We start from the raw sequence: 23,957 nt of genomic DNA, 5'->3' as shown, positions 1-23,957 counted from the left end.
CATATAATCAGAAATGTTGAGTTAATAGTCGACGAACTGTGGATGTGACATTTTGTTGTTGTAGAGGATAAATATCTTATCTGAAATAACCAGAACTGTTCTAACTCTGGGCGAACAGCTCCGAGGACTTAATGTACATTTTGTCTCCTGCAAACAAGGATACATGAATTGATAAATATTACCAACCCTCTGGTAAGCCTGACTATATTACATGTACATTACATTATCTGGATCTGCACCAAAATTGTACAAACTCCTAGATCTCAACACCATAAATATGTCTGTTTTTTTTTTTTTTTTTTACCTCCAGATCCATTATTTCTTTTGAGAGATTGATGAAAATTTAGAGACAAGTCCTACCTCACTCTGTTAAGGAAAGTGAAATAGTTCCTGGATCCACACCAAAATGTACTGGCTTCTTTCCCCTGGCCAACGTGCCATCTCTCCACCACGTTTAGTGCAAATCGGTCTGGTACTTTTTGCGTAATCCTGCTGACAAACAAACAAACGGACAAACAAACACAGGTGAGACATAACCTCCTTGGTGGAGGTAATAAAACACAAGCTAACATCATCACCATGACTGTCACATCCATCATCTTTACAGTCATTTCAATCAGTAGAAACATGCCTTTTGCCAACCTGAATAATAATTTTACTAAGGTAAGCGTTTCCATTCACACAATAATAACACATAAGTGCGACTCAGTTACAGTGATAACTTTGTTTATTTGAAACAAAAAAATGAACCCACAGTTCATTTTTACAGCTCTTTCTTACACATACGAGACAGATTAAAATATATTTTGGAACACTGCTATAATCTTTAAGTGCAAATGAGTATATTTCTCTACTGAAAAATACTACAGACTACATCATATACTTTCTATGTTATACATGGGGAATGTGTTGCCTGGATGTGAAACTTATCGATGGAATGTTTCCAGTGTGCAGGGATGGTCTGAATGAAAACAGGAAAAAGAAAAACTAACAGACAGATACAGTATACAGAGAAGGTTTCCATGCACACTCATTTGGTTTACAAGGCTACTGTGCAAAAGTTGTTGTATTTAAGACATTGAACGATATCAATGTGATAGAAACTGTTGTTTAACTCGGTAACAGATGAGTGCTCGCAAAGGCAATGAGGTCGATCAGTTTACAGGCACCGCAAAGATGAGTTTATACATTCTCAAATCTGGCTATGCTTTATTTCACAGGTCTGAAAGTTCTGATTAGTTTCAAAATAATCTCCTGGAAAGAACTGCGTTATCTGGTACTTATTACAGGTAAAACAAAGAGTGATCAGTTTTATACACTTCCAGTTAATTTCCAGTGCTAAGCTAGGGCAACTTTGAGTTAAGTTGCCAATAATAAATTAATGATTCATAAATATTTACTGGGGTTTAAAAGGGGCAATGTCCTCCCTGTAATTATTACCAAATTACATTGTTCTTTTCAAGAATCTTTAGAGAAATTCAGACATAATGGACCTGTAAAATAAAGCACTGCCCTTAATCCTCTATGCTGAGGATTTAGGTTTATTGCATCCTTTACAGTCACCACCCTATCCCAACATATGAGAGGAATTTAATGTCAGCTTCAATCGGATCTGAAATGCATGTAACCAGATAAATAAATACCCCTGATTTCTGTGCAAACCTGACACTATAAACTGTGTATTGTGAAGCTTTCTCACGTTAACTGGCCGATAACCTGAGGCTGGAACAAATTAATCAGATGTCTATGACTTTTAAAGCACAAGAAAATTCAGACGTAATTAAATTTTTAAAAAGATAACCAAGGTGAGGAAAATAAACAACCAAATTCTACATCTGCAATACCAGAAACAGCAAGAAAAAGCTGACGTAGTTTTGCAATGAGAGCTGAATTACAGTACATAAAATCTCTAAAATCATAAATTAATTTATAAAACACAGGAATGAGCCTCTTTGTGGGGGAATGGGTTCAGTATATCGCCTTTCTGCTTCTTGCTGGTTCTCTCAAGCATGACATAAACAGGGTGGAACATCTTTGACGGGCAGCAGCAGCGTAGCTTATGATGACAACTGACCCGCTCAGATTCTGCAGTGCAGCACACGTGCAGAGGACGCGGGTAGGAGGACGCTTGAGGATGAAAATGTCTTTGTTGGACGTCAGCCCAGGTTCAGGGCATGCCCCCTGAGCTGAGCCCGTCCCTCTCTGCGGATATGGACTTGACCAACTCCTCCACCCAGCGGACCTCGGAGGCCACCTGCTCAGCCAGGACCTCGTAGCGGTTCTCCAGGCGTCCGAACTTGCGCTTGAGGATGTTGGCGGCCTGCATGGTGACCCGCGCCTCCTCCTGGCACTTCTTGCGCTGGGTCTGGGAGCGCTGCAGCTCTTGGCGGATGTGGCTCAGGTCGCTGGAGATGCTCTGGTTCTCCTCCTTGTACCAACCCTCCTTCTCCTCGTAGATGGACAGCAGCGCTGCCACGTCCTCTTGGCACGAGCGTTGGTTGCGCTCCAGGTCCTTCAGGCCCTCCTCGGCAGCTGCAATCTCCTCGAGCACCTGGGAGAAGCGCTCGAAGTTGACGTAGGTGTTGTTGGGCGGCATGCTGGAGTGGGACTTGATGGTGTACTCCTTCAGACGAGTGGTCTTCAGGCGCCGGCGCTCGGTCTTGTGGTCTCGCTCCTCCTGACGCACATTCCGCCTCTTAATCACCTGCAGAAGAAAAAACAGATGGTAATTTGATAACACACCCAGACTGATTGAGGCTAACACCAATACCAATATCTAATAACAATTAGATCTAGAACTTCGTCTACTATAATTTCTTGTTATCAGCCAACATATTCACTTCTCACTACTCACTGGAGTAATGTGCTCCCTTTGCTCTGCTTTTGTTAGAGGACAGGCTGCGGCATTTTTATCTATATATCAATGAGTTACATCTCTTCGGCTGAGGCAGATGTATAATTAATTATAGTAATCTAGTCATGTAGACACAGAAGCATGGATTCATTTATCAGCACTTTCAGATTATTAAACATGTCTGAGCTTATATTTCTTCATTAGGAAAAAAACTCCTATGATTAAAAATGTCTTTTAATGTGTGCAGGCAGCTCAGAAGCCGAGCTATATCTTATACCAGATATAAGTGCTCAATAAAACACCCACCTTAATCCAGGGGTGTTCAAGGCTGTCGTCAATCGTCATTCTCTTCCTGCAGAAGAAAATAATTCACCATTGAGAAAAGGACTGAACAAAGTTTTCTCTTCTTGTCTTGTGGTATTAAATGAGAGGATATTCTTACTTTGGATCCTTGACCAACAGACGGCGTATGAAGTCTTTGGCCAGCTCGCTGGTGTTGCTGAAATACTCCTCGTCAAAGTCGTAGTTGACAGCTGAGATGTTGGTCAGGGTCTCCTGCTTGGTCTCGCCCAGAAACGGGGAAGCGCCGCTCAACCTATAACGCAGACAGAGGCTTTAAAATTAGACAAAATGTGGAGGAGGAGTGAGGTGATTTCTGTCTCTGCAGGGGACAACAACCAGGGATGATGTGGAAACATTACTCACAGAATGTATGTGATTACTCCGATGCTCCTATGGAGAAGAGAAGAAGCAAACATGAATGGAAACTGTGGCACGTGTCAGTGTAGAGCCTAAGAGGGGATAAACATTACGTCGACACCTTACCACATGTCTGCCTCCAGTCCAAGTGGCTCGTAGTTGACTATTTCTGGCGCTGTAAAGACACACAGAGGAATGAACGCTTTAATTCAGACCAGATGTGAACATCTGAAACACACTTAGCTTACAGGACTTCCCAGCGTGGGCACAAACTAACACAAAAACTGATTTGGGATTTTCAAAGTGGAACATTTTAACAGTGTGGAAAGGAAATGTAGGAGGAGAAACTGGGTCTCACCAACAAACTCTGGCGTTCCGAAGATGTTCTTGAATTCGTTTCCTGCTTTAATCTGATGAGCGATCCCAAAGTCAATCAGTTTGATCCTGGGGTTGGGGACGTTCTTGTCCAGCAGCATGATATTCTCAGGCTGAAAAATAAAACAGTGACAGGGGAAGGTAATGTTTTAATTTAGTACACATACACAGTGAGTGCTAAGAGATTTAAACTATATTAATGGATATTTCAGCTTCTTGGAGGCAGAGGAACAAACACAGACAGGTGACAAATTAAAGGAAAAATAAAAATAAATTAGTGGATTAACAGGATGACAACGCTCCCATCCATGGGGCAGGAAGGGTCACTGAGTGGTTTGATGAGTATGAAAAGGACATAAATCATATGCTGTGGCCTTTACAGGCCTCTGTGTTACAGATGGAAAAACCTCTCAGAACACACGAGTGTCAGATACTTACAGTAAAACATAAACTTCTTCTAACACCTTAACCGAACTTCTCACCAACATGTCATTAACGACTCTTACCCCAGAGCCTCACAAACAAGCTGTCTAAACCAAACAGACTGCTGACCTTGAGGTCAAAGTGAGCGATGCGTTTGGAGTGGAGATACTGGACTCCGTCCAGGATCTGTTTGAGAAACTGGGTGGCCTCCTCCTCCGTCAGCGACTCCTTCTCAGCAAGGAAGTCGAACAGCTCCCCTCCAGACACCAGCTCCAGGATCAGGATCACATCCGTCTTGTTTTCAAAGATGTCGTGCAGTGTGATGATGTTGCTGTGCTGAATCTCCCGCAGGATGTTGACCTCGCGCTCGATTTCCTCGCGGCTCACCCCTCGTCGACTGGACGACAGCCGCCGCTTCTTTATGAACTTGGCTGCGTACTCAACGCCTGTGCTCTTCTCCTTACACTTACGAACAATGGCAAACTGTCCACTGTGGGAAGGAGAGCACAGAGAGACAAAGTGAAGTTAATATTATTTAAGATTTCACTTAGAGTAATCATTGTTTTTAATCATTTATAGACCAAGTCAGTGTGTCCCAGCTTTTTTAGCCATTACCTCTCATCACAGATATTGTGAACCTGTGGTTAAACCAAACCTGTGGTTTTTCTTCCCCAGATAGCATCATATGAGGCATTAAGAGGCCTAAAGCAGCATAAGTATCCAATATTTTATATATACACACACACACAAAGAAAATCATCACTGTAACAACATGAACATATTATCAAGTCATTTCTGACTAATCAAATGATCAAAACCTTAGTTTCGTGACAAAAATTTAAAGAATCTGACACTGCAGTGAGAACATTTCAACCTGTTTCCAAAAGAAATCAATTTGTTTCAGCAATTTTCAAGAAATGAGTGTGTGCCTTTAAAAACAAGAAATGAAAAAACATGCTGGTGCTCTACAACAGTGACAAATTAAACTTGATGATTTTGGAAAACACTTGAAAAAAAACACTTGTTTTAGACCTGACAGATTTAACATGGGGATGCACTGTGAGGTCCCGAGCCCTGGGTTGGTTAACACTGGACTAAGTAATGCATTTCTGAAAATAATAATTAATAGAATAGTTGGTAATAAAAATAATGTGCGCACACACACACACACACACACACACACACACACACACACACAGGGTGCCCTCTCCTTTAGAGACACTACACCGTAGCAGAGGCACATTGAGAGGCAGTGATGTCATGCTTTTGCTGCATTACTGCAGAAAGAAAATAGCTAAAGGTAGAAAGTTTAGTTTAAGCGGCTAAAATCTGATGACTCACTCACAAACTATCAAGCACCGTGTAAAAGGATATAAAGTGATATTTAATATGTTGCTGACACATTCTTAAATATCTTGGCTGTGTTCAGATCTAAAGTCTTGGATGGACTGCAGCTCACACCTGGCATCAAAACGGAGCTTGGGTACATCTCCAGTGAACATGTGTAATCTGATTACACCTCATGCTCACACTCAATTTTTATTTATGGAAAACTACAAGCACTAATAATCAGAAAAAAAACACACATATGTGCACTGACTTACAGCTAGAAAATATACTGTTTGGTACTTTGTCTTACAAACTTGAATTTAATGGTCATGCTATGTACACACTATGATCTGAGGTTGTTCAAGCCCTCAGGAAGGAATCTGTATTCACACAACACTGCAGACAATATGCGGACACCTGACTCTTTGACAACCTTCAAATATACATAAATTAATGGATCCTGAAGCATCACAAATGTGTTTTGTGTGTGTGGAAATTTGTATTTAGAGCTGTCATCCAGCTACTCAGACCCTCTAGATACATGTTACTGCCTAGAATGAGCAGTGTGTGTTTGTTTGTAGAAGTGTCAGCTGGGCGCTATCAGACACAATGTGCTTTGTCAGGGGGGGAAGAAGTCAATAAATCAGCATAACGTACCTGCCCAGCTCCTCTCCCATCTCATAATACAACTCGACATCCTCTTGCCTGAAGCCAGCCATGGTGTGATGGGAGCAATGTGTTGATATTCACTGCAGCGAAAAAGAGAGAGATATAAACCCAGTAGAGACTGGAGAGGAAATATTCCAAGAGACAGCACAATGACCCAAAACAATGCCATGTTATAGTGGGTCTGGCCTGTGATAAAAGTCTTAATTAAAAGCCAGAATTGCAGTTTTTCACCTACAGGGCACTTCAGCTCTTATTACCTGGGCTTCTTTCCTCCTTATTTGGCCCGAGTCAACACAGCTTTAGTTTTCAGAGACTTTCTGGCTGATGTCAGACCTCTGCATACCAGTCCTACTGACATCACCTCCTCCCCGGACCAGCTATCTCTGACTCAATTAAAGGGACTCGGGTTTAGCTATATTATTATATTTTGTCCATATACTCAGTTAAACCTCATCTATAGTGGCTAATCTATTAAAAAACACGGTTAATATAAAACAATTTCAGATTCTAGCTGATAAAACACAAAAAAGATGCTGAGTAAAGACGTTGCCGCTTGTGTTACAAGCTGAGACATTTTTTCCTGTGGATTATCATTAGCAAAAGCAGCATAAAGGTCGAGCTAACTGCCACGAACACAACGGGAAACTCGTGCTAAAGGTACAATATATTGACTTTTCCAAGATTAAAGGAAAACAAAGAGTAGAAATAACGACGGAAGACAGCTAACGCTAACCTAGCTGGGTAACTAGCTAACCTGCTGTACAAACACCGGCTCGCGCTGTTTGTGACTTCAGTCAGGAAAATATACGATTAATAACACTGAAATACTGTCAGCGAGGTACATATTTAACCAAATAAGACGTAAAGACAATACTACAACGGATACTTACAGTATAGTTGGCTACGAGAGCTGCATTCCTCTGTAAAGTGAGTGAAGACTGAGCAATGTCAAATATCCACAGCGAAGCAAGGAACATCCGGTCCTGTGCTTCAAAATAAAAGCCTCATGAACTTATGACTAACCTTTGCTGCCAAGTGAAATGTTATTTATGGCAGATTACACATTCTTGGTGTGCATCTTTTTGTAAGGCAGTGGTGAATAAATGCAGTTTTGTTCAAAACCAATATTTCTGAAGTTACACCAAAAGCATACCTTGTATATATAAAGTCTCCCTAGGTTCAAAATTAATATTTTTTGTTACTTCACATGGATGTTTGCAGAATGGTGTATGTTCAGAGTTTACTCACTGTAGAACATGGATTAACCAGCAGGATTTGTGATATGTTAGCTAGTGTAGATGGTCCAGTATGCAAGTTTAGTCATGGCTGACGTGGGAACTTTTAACTCTCTAGTTCATATATGCTGAGAATGGATGTTTTTTAATTACCTGTGGAGGAAATTACTTTTAATTATGCACAAATTCTTCTTTTTTTTCTTGTTATACATCTGTAAAAATGTTGGCTACTGCCTTGATAAGCACCCCATAGTGTGTCAGCAGCTGTTGACAATACTGTTAAATTTCTATATTTCAAGTTTTATATAGTAATGTTAGTATAAAATCTTTTCTCCATGTAAATTCAACAGGCTGAGTTTTCATTATGTGCAACATCCATCATTATAGAGTCAGAACAGACATTTTTATGTTGTTTTCTCCCCCAGTGTAATGCATGTATGTACACACCGAAACTGGCGTTTTTGGTGTGAAGGCAGAAATCATTTAAGTTCCGGTGTTGGGGTGTTACTTGCTGCAAGTAAATATCCAGCAGACGGTGGGACATATGGAATGACATCATGCCGAGTGAATCAACCCGCTGCAGTACGTCAATGAATAACAAGATCCAGCATGCAACAGCAAAAATTAAAGAGGGACTCAGGTGAATCAGGCCACAACAAAATAAATAACTCTGAGTGCCGATGCTGATACCTATTTAGAAAGGAGGATACTCAGAAACAACATGTATTCAGTCATCGAGTTAATGGTTGGTTGGATTTAGGCCAATTAAAACGGGGCAAACGAAATCATGAAATCATGACTTTCATATACACCCAAGTCAGTTGTATCTTTAAAGTCTCCTGAGTATTAAAATCACTGCATGGTGTGCCTGGCAATGCAGATATAACAAATAGGACGGTAGGTATAGTATCACAGAGTTGGGTGCAGGAAAGTAAAGTAGGTGGCCCGATAAGCCTTAAAACAACTTCCCTGACCGGGAATCGAACCCGGGCCGCGGCGGTGAGAGCGCCGAATCCTAGCCACTAGACCACCAGGGACTGTACCACCAGTGAGAGTGTGTCTGAAAATTGTCGGGATAGATAGATAGATAGATAGATAGATAGATAGATAGATAGATAGATCTGTGCTCTAGAATGATGAAAAATTCAACTCGATGGTTTTAGAAAATACTTGAAAACAAGTAGAAGTATCATGACTTGGTAGAAAAGACATTTTTGCAGTGATCTTGTGAGCGTACAGTCATCACTCAACAGAGGTCAGTTACAGCTTGAAGGCTCCTGACAATACTGACTCCTGACTAACCTATGAGAATATACAGTATAATGGCAGCAGGACAGTATCACAGAGTTGGGTGCAGGGAAGTAGGTGACCTAATAATCCTTAAAACAACTTCCCTGACCGGGAATCGAACCCGGGCCGCGGCGGTGAGAGCGCCGAATCCTAGCCACTAGACCACCAGGGACTGTACCACCACTCAGAGTGTGTCTGAAACCTGTGGGGATAGATAGATAGACATTGAGTGTGACTGCTCTTCAGATTCTCTCATTTTATTGAATCAGGTGTTTGGATGAGAGTTGAAATCTGAAGTTATTCTGGATGTTTAATTTTATGATCAATAGACTGATCTGATACTGACTGATCTCAAGATTAATTTTTATACTCAAAGATCAATGAGGGAGAGTTATTGGGCAAACGTCTTTGTCCCAAAATCTCCAAGAGCTTGGAAGCTTGACACACGATCAGCTGAACTAACAGTCGGGAGAGGAAACACATATCAACATATGTTTGAATTAATTCCTCTTAGATAAAGTGCATGACCCAACCACCCATAAGAGAACTTCCCTGACCGGGAATCGAACCCGGGCCGCGGCGGTGAGAGCGCCGAATCCTAGCCACTAGACCACCAGGGACGGTACCACCATTGAGAGTGTGTCTGACAGTTGTGGGGATAGATAGATAGATAGATTAACCTAAACATATCTTTGAATTTATACTTCACAGAGAGTGCATAACCCAAATACACACAAAACAACTTCCCTGACCGGGAATCGAACCCTGGCCGCGGCGGTGAGAGCGCCGAATCCTAGCCACTAGACCACCAGGGACTGTACCACCACTGAGAGTGTGTCTGACAGTTGTGGGAATAGATAGATAAAATCTAGGCAGGCACAAATGGCACTGCATGATGCTTTGTGCAAACCAATCCGACAAACAGGGATTCAGAGTAAATAAAAAACTCACAGTCCTCCACTTTGAGTGACTGAGCTCAAGCGACAAAGAGGCTCTTTGTCAGACCGCTGTTCATCTCTGCAGAGCCCGAACAGCAGTGGACCTTTTTCACAGCTGGAGGGCCACGATGAAAAGACACATTCAGACTCAAAAACCACTGCGAGAGGCTGAATTAATGTTGAGCATCAGCATGATGATTAGACGGGTGAAGCCATTCAAACGTACAAAAATAAAACACACCAAATATCAAATACAATGCTTATTTATTATATGTATTCCTCAACAGAGGTATTAAAAACCACTTGGTGACAACAAACTATACTGGTGAATGGATAATCTCATGTCCTGGAAAACACTGCTGCATTGAATCAGCGAGGGCACACGTCCAGACTGAGCTGCTCTGATCAAATCACTTTTACCTTCAACCCTCAACTTTTACACAGAGCTCAGTTAACAGGCATCGTAAATGAATAAGAATCAGAAATATGTCTCTACTGGTGCACAGAGTGAAGTGACTTCAGGGCTCTGGTGTTTAAGAGGACTCCCTCAGGATGAATACTGGATGTACTGATACCTTGGTTTTCGTTTCTTTAAACCCTTGAATATACATTTAACGTTATACAGACATGAGCCAACAACTTCTGTCAGCGCATGGGTTAAAAAATATTGTGCAAATGCTTCATATAAACTAATCTAGGAACATTGGTAACAACCCGTCACTTACTCCTCAGTTCACACATTAAACTGCTGCATGTCATCATTTAGAGAACAGTACTTGTGTTTTTCATAAAGCAACTTTTACACGTGACACATTCTACTGTACCTCCCAACATGGACACTGTTAAGGCCAAAACCAATTCTTAAGACAATATGAAGATCTACTCTGGGAACAAAACCGCAGTGGCAGACGTTTTTAAACTGTTGCACCGCCAATAATGTATATAAAGTCTGGGCTATAGGTTATACACTGGTTTTTATATAAAGGGCAAAATCGAAATTATAGCATGCAAAACAAAATATACCAAAAGGAAGATGAGAAAACGTCAACAAATGCTTTAGTTTAAAAAACAAAAACAAATGTCTAATAGCTTTGGCTCAGTCAACAACGATGATAGCACCACATTTTAAAGGTTATGAAATTTTAAAGGTTATGAAACTATGATGACAGCTAAAATGACTTCTTATGTGGTGTGTCAGTGTGTGCTTTTGAAAAGAAGGGCCTTAGTATGTTTCAAATGAAGTGCTTGAAAGCTTCTCTACCAACATTTTTCATTCCTCAGATCTGAGGAGACGGCATTCAACAATATTTCTGAAGTTTTACTGAAACAATTTGAATTATGCTGACTTCAGAAATAACGACTGGCTGGCTAGTGCCTTTGAGGACAGGTTGTCCAAAAGCGTGCATCATTAACCTCATTTGTAACAATCCATCGCCGGGGGCTCTTCACGCCACCTTGGAGTGTAGCTATAACGCCCTTTGACAGTTTGACTTTAGACGTGGTCAGTCGACATACACCAAGTCTACTTAGAGCATAGTGAGACGTTTAAGGCCCGGTCACACCAGAAAGTGGAACAGTGAAATATCTGGTAAACTTCTGTAGCTAGTGTGCTAACTGCTAACATGCTAATCAGCCCAAAACATGCTAGCATGAGTCAGTCACAACTAATCTCTTCACTTTTATTTTATCTGTCCTGGGCTGTCTACTCCCCCCAGCACGTTGTTCTCAGGATTGTACATGTTGTTTAATAAAGAGCTACTGAAGGAAGAAAGGACTCCCTTTGTTCAAACAGGACAGTGAGTGTATGTACTATTGACACCTGTCTCATAACTATAGGGATGCAACTAATGATTATTTCCTTTATCTATTATCTAATTAGTTGGTTTGGCTCTGAAATGTCAGAAAATAGTGAAAAATGCCGTTATAAGTTCTTAAATTTCAAGATGATGTCTTTGCATGTCTTGTTTTATCCGGTCAACAGCCCAAAACCCAAACATATTCAGTTTACAGTTTATAACACAGAAAAGCTTCTAATCTTCACATCTGAGAAGCAAAATCTTTGGTATTTTTGCTTTAAAAAACTATTAAAATATTGATTTATCAAAATAGATTATTGTTTTTCTGTTGACTGACTAATCATTGCAGCATTACACGACTGTTCTTAAATGATTCCTCTTCTGAGGATCATTTTGTACAACCTGAAGTTAAATCCAACACTTGAGTTTTGATCAGAGATCCCTACCTCGCCCCAATTCTTCCGCACCTTCAAATTCTGGTGTGACCAGGCCTTTAGGGTTGTTAGCGAAGTCTAATGGGAGTATTTAATGTTCAAAAGCTTCAGGAGCTTCCAGATTTGGCTTCTCGTTCCCTTTACAGGTGGCACAGACTGTACAATATGTTAGTAGAGGAAGGTGTTGGAGCTGCTGTTTTCTAATTAGTGTGTTTGTCAGTTTCAATGCCTCGCCTTGTGTTTCCGATCCTGTTGCCCCGCTGAGCCAGCCATTCAGAAAACGCAGATCTCCTCTGCTTTTCCCTTCGCACCAAGTGCAAAAAAACAACCATACTTAAAATGTCCATTGACTGAGACACAATGTAGAAAAAAAACAACAACAAATAAAACATGAAGTGAAATGGAAAATGCCATACTAGAAGTCCTTTCAGTTAGATTTGTCTTGGTCTTCATCTTTCTCAGCCGGGGGCGTTTCCTGAGGCTGGTGCTGGGGCGAGTCTTCACTCTGATTGGTGGTTTCTGTGGTTTGTGGCTCCAGTTTGGTTGAGGGCCCCTCTGTCTGCGGTGCCGCAGTTTGTGTACAGTTGATCGGTGCGAGCACTATGGCAGGCTGCAAGGGACAAAAACACAAATATGAGATGACTGAAATGTGTCAGGCTGACAACTAAATTCAGTGATAGTTACAGATAAAGAGGAGCTGAAGATAAGACGACCACAACCAAAAAAATATACAGTCATTCCTCTGTCCACAAGTATATTACTTTTCCAACACATCTTGCTTTAACAATTTAGCCAAATTAAAAGAGATTTATGTGTTTAATAATGTTGTCAGAGGTATTCCTGTGGTCAGAAAGAGATCAGTTCCAGATATGCATCAGGAAAGGAAAACCTATCCCAGTTTAAAGCTCATTAAACTAGACAGATAACACATGCTAACCAATGCTAGCAACATCACCATCAGCACCACCAGTGATTGTTCTTGTTGTAGCTACCCACTCTACTAAATGATCACTAATCTACAACAGATGTGCATACAAATACACACACACACACACATAAGAAAACATGTCTACTCTACAGGGAAAAACAAAAATGAACCCTAGGTAGGATCAGGATGTTTAATGATAGAGTGTAAAGTAGCAAGCTCAGATAGAATACCTGCAGTGACATTCACAGACAGCTGAGCCCTCAGCAGCAGACTAGAGCACACCCACAGTAAAATGAAGGGCAAAGAGCAGCAATGGGAGAGAAGGAGGAGGGGGGGGCAGTACAACAGAAAGAGGGAGTTGGAACGAATGGAATTATTTAAAGGGGTTACTCAACTTGAAATTCTACTTTACTCTGCATGTTATTTAACACTAGATTTTTTGTCTCTTTTTCTTTTGCCTTTTTTTTTTGTAAAAGTCTTTTTGGTCTTCGGCAGTAGGCAGTCATATCAAACTGGTATTCACCACAAATCCACTTCCAGTCCAGAACTGGGGCAACTCCCTGCGCCACAGCGCTACAGTGAGGCTGGTGAGCAGAGTGCAAGGCACCAGGTAGAGCAAGGCGGGCTGACCCATCTGCATCAGGGCCAGGGCCACAAAGGTGATCAGCAGGCCGATACCGTAAGCTGAGGGCAGGAGGGAGAGAGACAAAGTGAGACGACACACAAAGGTCAACATTTCCAGAGTCTGTGAGGATTATCAGCCATCCAGGTCATGGTGTTTCAAGGTGCTGTACAAAGGCAACTGGACTTGCATGAGGTTTCTTGAGGCCTCTCAACCAAAAGGCTTCTTCAGAACTCAACTCCAGTTGCCTTTGTGTAGCACTTAGAGAAAAAAATTCCCAAAGCCCAGTTGTGTCCAGTCAGCTGGTTTTCACCCTAAAGCCCCGTCTGGAATGGATTTATTTCTCTAGGGGTGGTGGTGTGGTAATTACAAAATTCTACATTTACATATTGTTTCCCAGCAAACTCATTGGTCCTCCTGTAATTTAAGGGCTAATATTTTATTCCCCACCTCCCCTTTTAATAATGTTAGTCCCATCTGAATAGGGCTTATCATAGCATTACAGCAAGTACAACGTCTACAAGGTCCCTGCCTGTGTACTTACCGATTGTACAGGCCACAAAGTAGATCCTGGAGGATTGTGTTAAAATGTCAAACCTGTGACAGTATGCCACCAGCAGACCTGACGGGGGGAAAAAACAGAGAGGTTCATTCAGAACAAGTGCTCAGCCCTAACATAGCTGGCACAACATCAGTGTGTTATTCTCTAAGAAAAGAAAAAGACTGTGGCAAATTGAATCTGTCGAGTGGCCTGTGGTGCAATGACACATTTAATTACCTGGTACTAAGATATCTCCAAAGCCCAGGAGGGAGAAGGGCCGGTCACAAAGAGCCAGGGGAGAGAAGTTTAACCTTGGCACCTTTAGAACCATGGGAAGCTGGAAAAAAACAAAACCATTAGTGTTACCATCAACTACTTTTCCTCTGAGCCGAGATGAGACGAGGCGTTTGGAGCTTGGGGGAGCAGCGTAACTCTAAGTGCTATGTTTCTGTAACTAGGCTAAACCTTGCCCCACCTGGAGAGAGCTGTGGAATTTGAAAACAAGCTCACCTTTTCATGTGTGGAGGAGTCAGAGGGACCAGCCGCTACCTCCACCATTATACTTTCCCCACTCTGCGGAGGAAAGGTTGTGGGTAACGTGAGCATGACACAGTAAGAGACTGTAGACGCTTGACTAAGTTTGAGTGAAAAATGCCTTGACATACCTTTGTAAATAAGGGTGTGATAAATACAAAGAAAACATCGTAGACAAAAAGGACTGTCAGAAGTAAAGTGCAAGCCTGCAGAGGACAGACAGAGAAATAAATGAGTTTACAACCAACACAGTACACACATTTATTATTCAATAAAACACCATTAAAACCTTTGCAAACAGTTTATTTCTGTGATGGTTTATGTCTGTGAGAGTGCCAGCCCACCTTGAATGTGGGCAGTCTGACTGTTTTCAACATGTAGAGACAGAAGGCAATCCCCAGGGCGTCCTGTAACACCCATGCCCACCTGGAGGACACATAGTAGGAGTGTGAATCAGCCAACGCCATCATCATGTAACACACCTCCAACATGTTATCACACACATACAGCAAAGAAGTCACTGTTATGTCACCCGACATGCAACAAACAACACCCACAGCGGAGTGCAGTTGCTCGTAAACTCAAATTCTAGGCAGACTTATGTCATCAAAATGATAACACTGTTATTTTTATATGCTGTATATATTCACACGTGTGAGTGACTATTTTCACAGAGCACTGACAAAGTGGAAGATCAAGATGTTCAGTCACAACATTTGAACAACAAAACCTGACAAAAGATCTTCAGTTGAATGCAGCAACTAGTTGTTTTGTAACTAAAGTGAATGTCACACTTTCTCTCTTTGCACTTACTGGTCTTCATTGCGAAACACCATCCAGGTGATGCTGACTCCGATGCAGAGGGCTGACAGCAGCAACATGCGGATCTGTGGCCGCTTGTGCAAGTACGGCAGGTTGTTCTCTGGGATCCTGTGATCACAAGACATCCGACAGATGAACCCAGAATTAATACATTTTCTCTGAATGAATGGATGAATCAGAGAAAAATCAGGTAGGTGCTGGCAACAGAATTTTGGGCAGCTGGCATTGTGAAGCAATGAAGTCTCACCTGCACTTGCAGAAAGGAAGTCTCCTGACAAAGGGCCACAGACAACTGTAGAGCCCGACAGAGGAGGCCACACAGAAGATGGCGATGACCCAAATGGCTGAGGGAACAGTGGAGGAAGGAGGGAGATTAGAGCATATCGTCACATGATATCCAGTCATATTCTGCTGAGGAAATGTTGTTTGATCTTTGACAGTTAGTCCTTAAATATCTGAACAGTGGTATTGGTTTCAGAGTATTTAGTCTGTCGGTTGAAGGTGCAACAGCAGCTCTAAGGTGCTGAAGAGTCAGCGGTTATCAGTTTAATCTATTTATCAGTGAAATGTTATCTGAGCCATTAAGCTCTTTTCAGCACTGCCAGTCTTTACACTCAAGAGGTTCAGCAAACAGCATCTACAGCTGTATAATGCTGGACACTGAGCAGCTCTGCTAGAAGAAATGAGGACAGAGCGTTGACTGTAGCTTGAAGGAATTTTGAGTTTACGGTGGAGCTAAATGGAGGAATTGTTATCTCACTTTGTTGTCTAAGATAAGCTCTGCTTGTCCTTTAACTAGCAATCGTGAGATTTTAAGTTTTGATTTTAGCTAATGAGAACTCTCAAGAATCCCAAGTCTATGGTACGTCAGCTGTGATCTCAACAAGGCATTGCCAATACAAAATAAAGCACAATCCTGCAACTGTATACTCCTTTAAATAGATTTTAATATCATTGGACAACTTCTGAGGAGAAATTTCCAAAACAGCCACTATATTTATCCAGTTCAAAAATTAGGAAAGACAAATGTCAGCCTAGTAAGTGGTGTGTTTATCCAATCAGGCTTGTCTCAGTCAAGGATAACGAGGAAGCCTGCAAGATGTGGTTGAAAGCTCTGAAAAAAGATACCAAACAGAAGTTGAGTGAGATTATTTGGCACACGAGGACACACTCAGTCATCCTCTGCACAGCAAATGCCTGTTGACCCATGCCAGACCACAATGAGTGAGGAACAAAAATTAAAGACTAACTTTGCAAGACTAACCACCCCCAACACAGTAATAACCACTGGGCAGACAAGACTCAAACCACCATTAATGTATTAGTCACATAGAAGTGGATCTGGCCAAAGAGCTTTCCCCCCTAAAAGTGAACCAGTATCTTTGAGGAAGACCAGAATATTTTGTGTGTATGCACTGTGTCTTTGTCGTACCCAGGTGGTCGTAGAAGAAGTAAAGCAGCACCAGCATGCTGCAGCACATGACCACGAACACGCAGATCATAATGGGGGTGACGTCTACCGTCTCTTCGTCCTGCTTCTCTGCTCCGTCGTCACGCTTGTGCTTCATGTAGCGTCTGCAGGAGGAGAAACGAAAAGTCACCATCTGGGACTTTGGGAGCTTGTTCAGTACTCTAAAGCTCGATGATCAGTGCCTATAAAAACTAATCTTCTTGTGCCAACCCTATAAAGCAAAAGGTCTTGGGAAATGCAGTGTGCCAGCCTCTTGGGTTTTGTCTCTCATTTGTTGTATTAAACAGTGTTCACTGATGGTTGGTGACTTGCCAAAGCAGCCAGGATGACCATCCTACCATCCACAGTCAATATTTACCACCATTTAGCTGCCTAGCTGGCATTCGCTTCATCCCCGAGTTCAAAACACACACTCATATTCCAAAATGTTTTTTTTTTTTTTTTTTTTGCTTGCTTGTGGTCCTGTGCGTCAGAGACCCCATCTGACTGTGCCCTCAGTCACCTTGGCAACTTCGTCAGGAAGGACGGACTTGGATTGGCTTAAGCCGGTGAGTCACTTGTACGGCCTCAAATAAACAACACTGGCTGCCCTTTGGAGGAGTTGCGGGAATACAATGCAGACTGCTTGGTTTGAAAAGAAGATACACACACATACACACTCCACTAGGAGAAACACTGAGCAATCACACACTTGTAGTGCTTTGCCAAGAAAACTATGACTAATTTTTCCCCAGAGATGACTCCCCTGATAAATTAACTTTGATTTAAATTTAGCATGCAGGACTAAAAGCATTGTATGCACAGGCAGGATGGAACTTTATGTCCTGTTTTTAAGTATTCTAACTGGTTATGTAGAAGAAATTTTTTTTAGACAAGCAATTACCATGGTTCAGATAACACTACTTTTAGACCATTTACTATAAAGTTGGGATGGATCCAGATTAAAAACACTGGATGAAAGGTGGTAAATTCTATTTTGAAAATAAATAAAATAATAAAAATTGAGATTAAACGAGGGGACATCACTAATTATACTGTAATTATGTGCAATCTGTTCAAGTCAAACACCCAAACAGAGCTAAGCGCTCAAAAACACAGAGTAACAACCTACATTGGATGTCAGTTCCCAGCTCTGTTCCTCCATCATGTCCACTTACTTCTTGCTGTCTCTGCTGCCGGCCCAGTAGCCTCCTATGGCGACCGTTCCCACTGCCATCAAGAAGATGATCACCATGTTGTAGTCCAACACAGGCTCATTGGGTGCGTACATGGCAACCAGTCGTCCTTTACCAAAAGTCTGTAGGAGTCAGAAACAGCATGAGGGCGGACCAAGGCAACAGATTCTGTTAAATCAGTACACAAAGCCATCAAGCAAGAGTTACTCAGCTGTTGGCAACAATGCATTTTGTATTTTTGTTCGTCTGCTGCATGATAAACCGTGGCGAGTTATATACCTGTCTGTCTCTCCTGCCAGACTATTAACACTGCTGAGCTATCAGGGAGAGAAACTGATACGTCAGCTGTATCACACAGTCAACCAGTGGGGTGTGTGTGTGTGTGTGTGTGTGTGTGTGTGTGTGTGTGTGTGTGTGTGTGAACTATCTGACCTCTCACCTTGCTTATGTCCAGCATGTCAGAGTAGCTGAGCAATGCTACAGGTATGTCAATCTCCTCATACTGAGTCTTGTTTCCTGCTGGTGGTGTCTGCAGTAAAAAACAAAACAAACAAACATGTATTTTTGTCAATTTATTCTTCATGAGCACAAGCAACAGCCTCAAACTGTTTGAAGTTATTTTCCGGGTTACCAGTCTGTCCTTGCTGACAATGAGGAGGCCCTTGGCGCCGTTGATCTGGGCCAGTCGGACCTTTTCATAGAAAGTGCAGTTGCCCCTCATCACCATGGGGATGCGATTCGGGAAGCCTCCCTCTGGGACCTCAGAGGCCGAGCACAGGACCGATGTTGTCAGGTCATAGATCTGGAGACGTGACTACATGACAAGAAGGTTTGCTGTGTTAAACAGAGCTGGAGGAAATTCTATCATGGTTCAACTCTTGAATCCTCTCAAATTTTCTAATGACCTGCATACTATAAATCATTCATTTATTTGAGTGGATTACAGTAACTCATTATACTGATATCAGTCATAAAGAGCTCTAACATTCACAGCTGGTTCAGAAAGCAGCTTTTAGCAGCTGCCCACTAAAAGTGGGGATTAAATTTCAACATCCTGTTTGAGGCTTCCTCAAGAAGATTTTATTGATCACCTGGATCCCGCTGCATGCTGTTGTTTATGCCCACTTTTCTGAGAGACTGTGAAAGTGTCAGGATTATAGTGTTTATAAAACTAACTTGTTACCCGCCTCATTGTTCACAAGTGACTTACTGCCTTATTAAGGTCCTGAGGTAGACGTGCCCACTGTGAGTTGAAGAATATGCAGTAATCCTTTCCTTTGCTCTTGCCCTTGTCACTGAAATGGGCCATGCCATACTCTCCCACCACCTGCCAACATGACAACAATGTTAGTATCACTCCACACGTCCATGAAACGCTTGTCACTTTGATTTTTGGGACACAGACATGAACAGTTATTTCCAGCAGTTGCTGTTTCACCTTAAGTCTGGTAACAAGGTATGGTGCTGAAAAAGTTTACAGATCAGTGACAATGCTAATATATGGGAATAAAAAGATTCTGATTCTAATCTTCGGTAAATTTAGTTGTGGTTTACAATTGTATTTTTAATGGATTTCATTAGTTTATGGATATATGAAGCACACAAACTCAAGAGAGACATTTCAAAGTGAAACAACAATCTCCAACTTATTCCCAAGTAGGGCTGTAATGAAATTATTTTTATTATCGATCAACCTGACGATTATTTTGACAATTAACCCATTTTTTTCTTCACATAAATGAACTTAATACAACAGATAGATAATTTGTCACCTCACTTCATAAATAAGCCCTGACTTGACATCCAAAAGTTCCACTTATTTTGTACCTGTGTGTCGAGCCTTTATTGAAATGTTAATGCACTCTTACTTTATATTTCATGGACTTAACGACATAGAAAAACCATTAAACAGTAATTATGACGAGCAAGCAACTTCCCGTTTGGTCAGATATCACAACTTGCAAGCAGCTAGAAGCCTGTCTGTTCTTGATGTAGGAGTTTTCACCCTCTCTTCCTGCAGATCACTTCAGCTTGTGTCTCATGAAGTAGACCATGGTGGATTTTGAAATTTGCTTTGGATCATTATCCTGTTGCAGAAGCCAGCATCTTTTCAGTTTCACATTCTTAACTGACTGCGGAATATCTGCACCCAGAATTTGATGATACTTTGTAGCAGCACGCATTGACGAAGGCCTATTAAAACCTGGACCTCAGTAACTGGGATATTTAAGACTTTAGGAAACTGATAAGTAAAACCTTTTGCATTGATAACAACAAACAAAGAGTCCAATTCTAACGTTATGCAAAACTACCGGTCAAATAATATCATACTTTCACTCAGCACGTAAAAGTACAGTTTGGTTTCAGCGTTTTCTGCAGAGACATTAAAATCTGCAATGATATATTTTTCAGACGCGTTATCCTATCTTTCTAACTGTAGCTTAATGTGAGCTGTGGGCTAACATTTTCTCGATCCTGTGTCTGTTGATCTACACTGAAATACAGTCTGTTATAAACACTGTGGTGACTGTGGTGAATCAGCGATTATCCTGCTATGTCAATATTACATCTGAAGGTGAGTGATGTGTGGGTGTCTGGGGCCCACGGTGATCTCCGCAAGCTAACCGTCATAGCATCCAAGCTAATACTCCCGGAAAACGGTTGAGAAAAAACTCAATCCACCACGTGCCGCTATGCGACATAAACGCGTAGATAAACAGTTTTCGGTGAAATAGAGGCGGTCTCTCTCACCTTTTGGATGAGAAAAGCGGCCCAAATCAGTGTTTCAGGGACCCTCATGATGCCTAGCTCGTTGTTGTTTCCCCCATCAACCACCGACCAACGACTCGGCTTGAGCCCCTTGCACGAGCCCCCACCAGCTGTTCCAACAGAACACGCCCACTTTGGATATGCAAGTGTTGTAATTGGCTGTTATCGTGACGGAACGAGTGAACGCGTCTCTGATTGGTTTAAGTCAAAGTCAGTCAAAATTATACAAAAATAAAAGTCCTCATATTGAACCGGTGACTACCTGCAATGTTAAAGAAGTAAGACAACTACAACTGTATATAAAAACCCCAATATGTTAACACAGATTTTCGCCTGGATAAGGTCCAGACGCTCAGGAGATTTTTACAGGCAGCCGAATTATTGGCAGGAGCTTGTTTCTCTCCAATAGAAATGCAAGTAGTGATTAAAAGCAGTGAAAACAAACAGCTAAAAATCTGTGTTCTCGAAACGGGCGCCAGACCCCGTTTAGAAAACAATTGATTTTAGTTTGAAAATGTTTTATTCAGTGTTTTTTTTTAACCTGTGTTCATCTCTTTTGCAATTGTTTTTGAGAGAAACAGAGCCTGTCAATAATTGCTGTAAAAACACTGCAACTTAAGTACGTCGTACACCATGAACTTTCCTCCATTTTTAAAGCTCAACGGTTTCGCTTCACCGCTAAATAATTTACAGAGAATGATGACTATCATATGTTAATTGGAAAAGATGTTCCTTTGTTCTTCCTGCCTCTCACATCCAGGTCACTCAGGTGGATATCCAAGACAGCATAATAGCATAGTCTGAAGGAGTGTCCTGCATATCTACTGTATGCAATAATTTACTATTTCCAGCATGTGCAATCCCTGCAACCGGGAATAAGGAGGCCACAGCTCTGCCTTCCACCCATAACCCTCTATTTTCACTGTAATGACAGTCTACAGGACAGCCTCCCATATATCCTCTAATCAATGCAACTTTTTGCTTTCTCAACTGTAAACGTTGTAATCAGGCAATAAATTCAAGTATACAGTGTTTATGGTAATACCAAATACTCAGCACGTCTGTCGCACTGTCAATTGAGCGAGCCTCGCAGTTTTGAGGCACGTGTTCACTTTCAGACAGTCCCTGGTGGTCTAGTGGCTAGGATTCGGCGCTCTCACCGCCGCGGCCCGGGTTCGATTCCCGGTCAGGGAAGTTGTTTTGTGTGTAGTTGGGTTATGCACTCTCTGTGAAGTATAAATTCAAAGATATGTTTAGGTTTATCTATCTATCTGTCTATCTATCCCCACAACTGTCAGACACACTCTCAATGGTGGTACAGTCCCTGGTGGTCTAGTGGCTAGGATTCGGCGCTCTCACCGCCGCGGCCCGGGTTCGATTCCCGGTCAGGGAAGTTCTCTTATGGGTAGTTGGGTCATGCACTTTATCTAAGAGGAATTAATTCAAACATATGTTGATATGTGTTTCCTCTCCCAACTGTTAGTTCAGCTGATCGTGTGTCAAGCTTCCAAGCTCTTGGAGATTTTGGGACAAAGACGTTTGCCCAATAACTCTCCCTCATTGATCTTTGAGTATAAAAATTAATCTTGAGATCAGTCAGTATCAGATCAGTCTACTGATCATGAAATTAAACATCCAGAATAACTTCAGATTTCAACTCTCATCCAAACACCTGATTCAATAAAATGAGAGAATCTGAAGAGCAGTCACACTCAATGTCTATCTATCTATCCCCACAGGTTTCAGACACACTCTGAGTGGTGGTACAGTCCCTGGTGGTCTAGTGGCTAGGATTCGGCGCTCTCACCGCCGCGGCCCGGGTTCGATTCCCGGTCAGGGAAGTTGTTTTGTGTGTAGTTGGGTTATGCACTCTCTGTGAAGTATAAATTCAAAGATCATCATGTTGATATGTGTTTCCTCCTCCATCTTTAGTTCATCTGAATGTCTGAAACACATGACAACCAAGAACAGTTTTTTGGTTGTCACCAGCTCTTAATAATGGTCATGGTTTATTTTTATAAATTATTCAAAAACATTTAATATAAAATTTCTGAATAACTTCAATTTGAAGAGCAATCACACTGACTATATATAATAATTTGCGTCACATTCAGATCGATCTATCTACTTATCTCCACAATTTTCAGACACACTCTCAGTGGTGGTACAGTCCCTGGTGGTCTAGTGGCTAGGATTCGGCGCTCTCACCGCCGCGGCCCGGGTTCGATTCCCGGTCAGGGAAGTTCTCTTATGGGTAGTTGGGTCATGCACTTTATCTAAGAGGAACTAATTCAAATATATGTTGATATGTGTTTCCTCTCCCAACTGTTAGTTCAGCTGATCGTGTGTCAAGCTTCCAAGCTCTTGGAGATTTGGGGACAAAGACGTTTGCCCAATAACTCTCCCTCATTGATCTTTGAGTATAAAAATTAATCTTGAGATCAGTCAGTATCACATCAGTCTACTGATCATGAAATTAAACATCAAGAATAACTTCAGATTTCAACTCTCATCCAAACACCTGATTCAATAAAATGAGAGAATCTGAAGAGCATTCACACTCAATGTCTATCTATCTATCCCCACAGGTTTCAGACACACTCGCAGTGATGGTACTGTCCCTGGTGGTCTAGTGGCTAGGATTCGGCGCTCTCACTGCCGCAGCCCGGGTTTGATTCCCGGTCAGGGAAGTTGTTTTGTGTGTAGTTTTTTGGTTGTCACCAGCTCTTAATAATGGTCATGGTTTATTTTTATAAATTATTCAAAAACATTTAATATAAAATTTCTGAATAACTTCAATTTGAAGAGCAATCACACTGACTATATATAATAATTTGCGTCACATTCAGATCGATCTATCTACCTATCTCCACAATTTTCAGACACACTCTCAGTGGTGGTACAGTCCCTGGTGGTCTAGTGGCTAGGATTCGGCGCTCTCACCGCCGCGGCCCGGGTTCGATTCCCGGTCAGGGAAGTTGTTTTAAGGATTATCGGGCCACCTACTTTGCTTTCCTGCACCCAACGCTGTGATACTGTCCTGCTGTCATTAT

The 23,957-nt window shown here is 41.8% G+C and overlaps 2 protein-coding genes and 9 non-coding genes across 13 annotated transcripts; 5 read left to right on the top strand and 6 right to left on the bottom strand.

The window, feature by feature from the left end:
* Positions 1–709: 709 nt before the first annotated feature.
* Positions 710–7,359, bottom strand: dapk3 (death-associated protein kinase 3). 2 transcript variants are annotated; one of them, XM_018677844.2, is made up of 9 exons: positions 7,240–7,359; positions 6,338–6,429; positions 4,481–4,841; positions 3,912–4,041; positions 3,680–3,728; positions 3,560–3,586; positions 3,297–3,449; positions 3,161–3,206; positions 710–2,704 (listed from the first exon to the last, which is right to left on the bottom strand). In XM_018677844.2, the coding sequence occupies exons 2-9, from the start codon at positions 6,397–6,399 to the stop codon at positions 2,168–2,170; spliced, it is 1,365 nt and encodes a 454-aa protein (XP_018533360.1). In that variant the 5' UTR covers positions 6,400–6,429; positions 7,240–7,359; the 3' UTR covers positions 710–2,167. The 2 variants fall into 2 exon arrangements, with proteins under 2 accessions (XP_018533360.1, XP_018533361.1); XM_018677845.2 differs by lacking the exon at positions 7,240–7,359 and adding an exon at positions 6,607–6,747.
* A 1,190-nt stretch (positions 7,360–8,549) lies between these two features.
* trnae-cuc (transfer RNA glutamic acid (anticodon CUC)) lies at positions 8,550–8,621 on the bottom strand. The gene has a single exon. It is a non-coding gene; the product is annotated as a tRNA-Glu (tRNA).
* Positions 8,622–8,974: 353 nt separating this feature from the next.
* Positions 8,975–9,046, bottom strand: trnae-cuc (transfer RNA glutamic acid (anticodon CUC)). Its single transcript has one exon. It is a non-coding gene; the product is annotated as a tRNA-Glu (tRNA).
* Positions 9,047–9,422: 376 nt separating this feature from the next.
* Positions 9,423–9,494, bottom strand: trnae-cuc (transfer RNA glutamic acid (anticodon CUC)). The gene has a single exon. It is a non-coding gene; the product is annotated as a tRNA-Glu (tRNA).
* Positions 9,495–9,617: 123 nt separating this feature from the next.
* trnae-cuc (transfer RNA glutamic acid (anticodon CUC)) lies at positions 9,618–9,689 on the bottom strand. Its single transcript has one exon. It is a non-coding gene; the product is annotated as a tRNA-Glu (tRNA).
* Positions 9,690–10,059: 370 nt separating this feature from the next.
* sppl2 (signal peptide peptidase-like 2) lies at positions 10,060–21,043 on the bottom strand. 2 transcript variants are annotated; one of them, XM_018677851.2, is made up of 15 exons: positions 20,887–21,043; positions 19,346–19,462; positions 18,767–18,949; positions 18,575–18,664; positions 18,118–18,257; positions 16,922–17,064; positions 15,737–15,833; positions 15,481–15,597; positions 15,012–15,093; positions 14,799–14,873; positions 14,644–14,706; positions 14,371–14,470; positions 14,137–14,214; positions 13,494–13,654; positions 10,060–12,652 (listed from the first exon to the last, which is right to left on the bottom strand). In XM_018677851.2, exons 1-15 carry the CDS (start codon positions 20,932–20,934, stop codon positions 12,470–12,472), a joined length of 1,677 nt encoding a protein of 558 aa, XP_018533367.1. In that variant the 5' UTR covers positions 20,935–21,043; the 3' UTR covers positions 10,060–12,469. The 2 variants fall into 2 exon arrangements, 1 of the variants encoding a protein (XP_018533367.1); XR_001960992.2 differs by having other exon boundaries at positions 12,510–12,652; positions 13,366–13,654.
* A 983-nt stretch (positions 21,044–22,026) lies between these two features.
* On the top strand, positions 22,027–22,098 carry trnae-cuc (transfer RNA glutamic acid (anticodon CUC)). Its single transcript has one exon. It is a non-coding gene; the product is annotated as a tRNA-Glu (tRNA).
* A 127-nt stretch (positions 22,099–22,225) lies between these two features.
* Positions 22,226–22,297, top strand: trnae-cuc (transfer RNA glutamic acid (anticodon CUC)). The gene has a single exon. It is a non-coding gene; the product is annotated as a tRNA-Glu (tRNA).
* Positions 22,298–22,673: 376 nt separating this feature from the next.
* Positions 22,674–22,745, top strand: trnae-cuc (transfer RNA glutamic acid (anticodon CUC)). Its single transcript has one exon. It is a non-coding gene; the product is annotated as a tRNA-Glu (tRNA).
* A 329-nt stretch (positions 22,746–23,074) lies between these two features.
* On the top strand, positions 23,075–23,146 carry trnae-cuc (transfer RNA glutamic acid (anticodon CUC)). Its single transcript has one exon. It is a non-coding gene; the product is annotated as a tRNA-Glu (tRNA).
* Positions 23,147–23,809: 663 nt separating this feature from the next.
* trnae-cuc (transfer RNA glutamic acid (anticodon CUC)) lies at positions 23,810–23,881 on the top strand. Its single transcript has one exon. It is a non-coding gene; the product is annotated as a tRNA-Glu (tRNA).
* The last annotated feature ends 76 nt before the right edge of the window (positions 23,882–23,957 follow it).

Source organism: Lates calcarifer, linkage group LG4 (genome assembly GCF_001640805.2).
Source record: "Lates calcarifer isolate ASB-BC8 linkage group LG4, TLL_Latcal_v3, whole genome shotgun sequence".
Classification (NCBI taxonomy): domain Eukaryota; kingdom Metazoa; phylum Chordata; class Actinopteri; family Centropomidae; genus Lates; species Lates calcarifer.
Note: the sequence above shows the minus strand (reverse complement) of the source record. Positions and strands in the feature narration are given on the sequence as shown.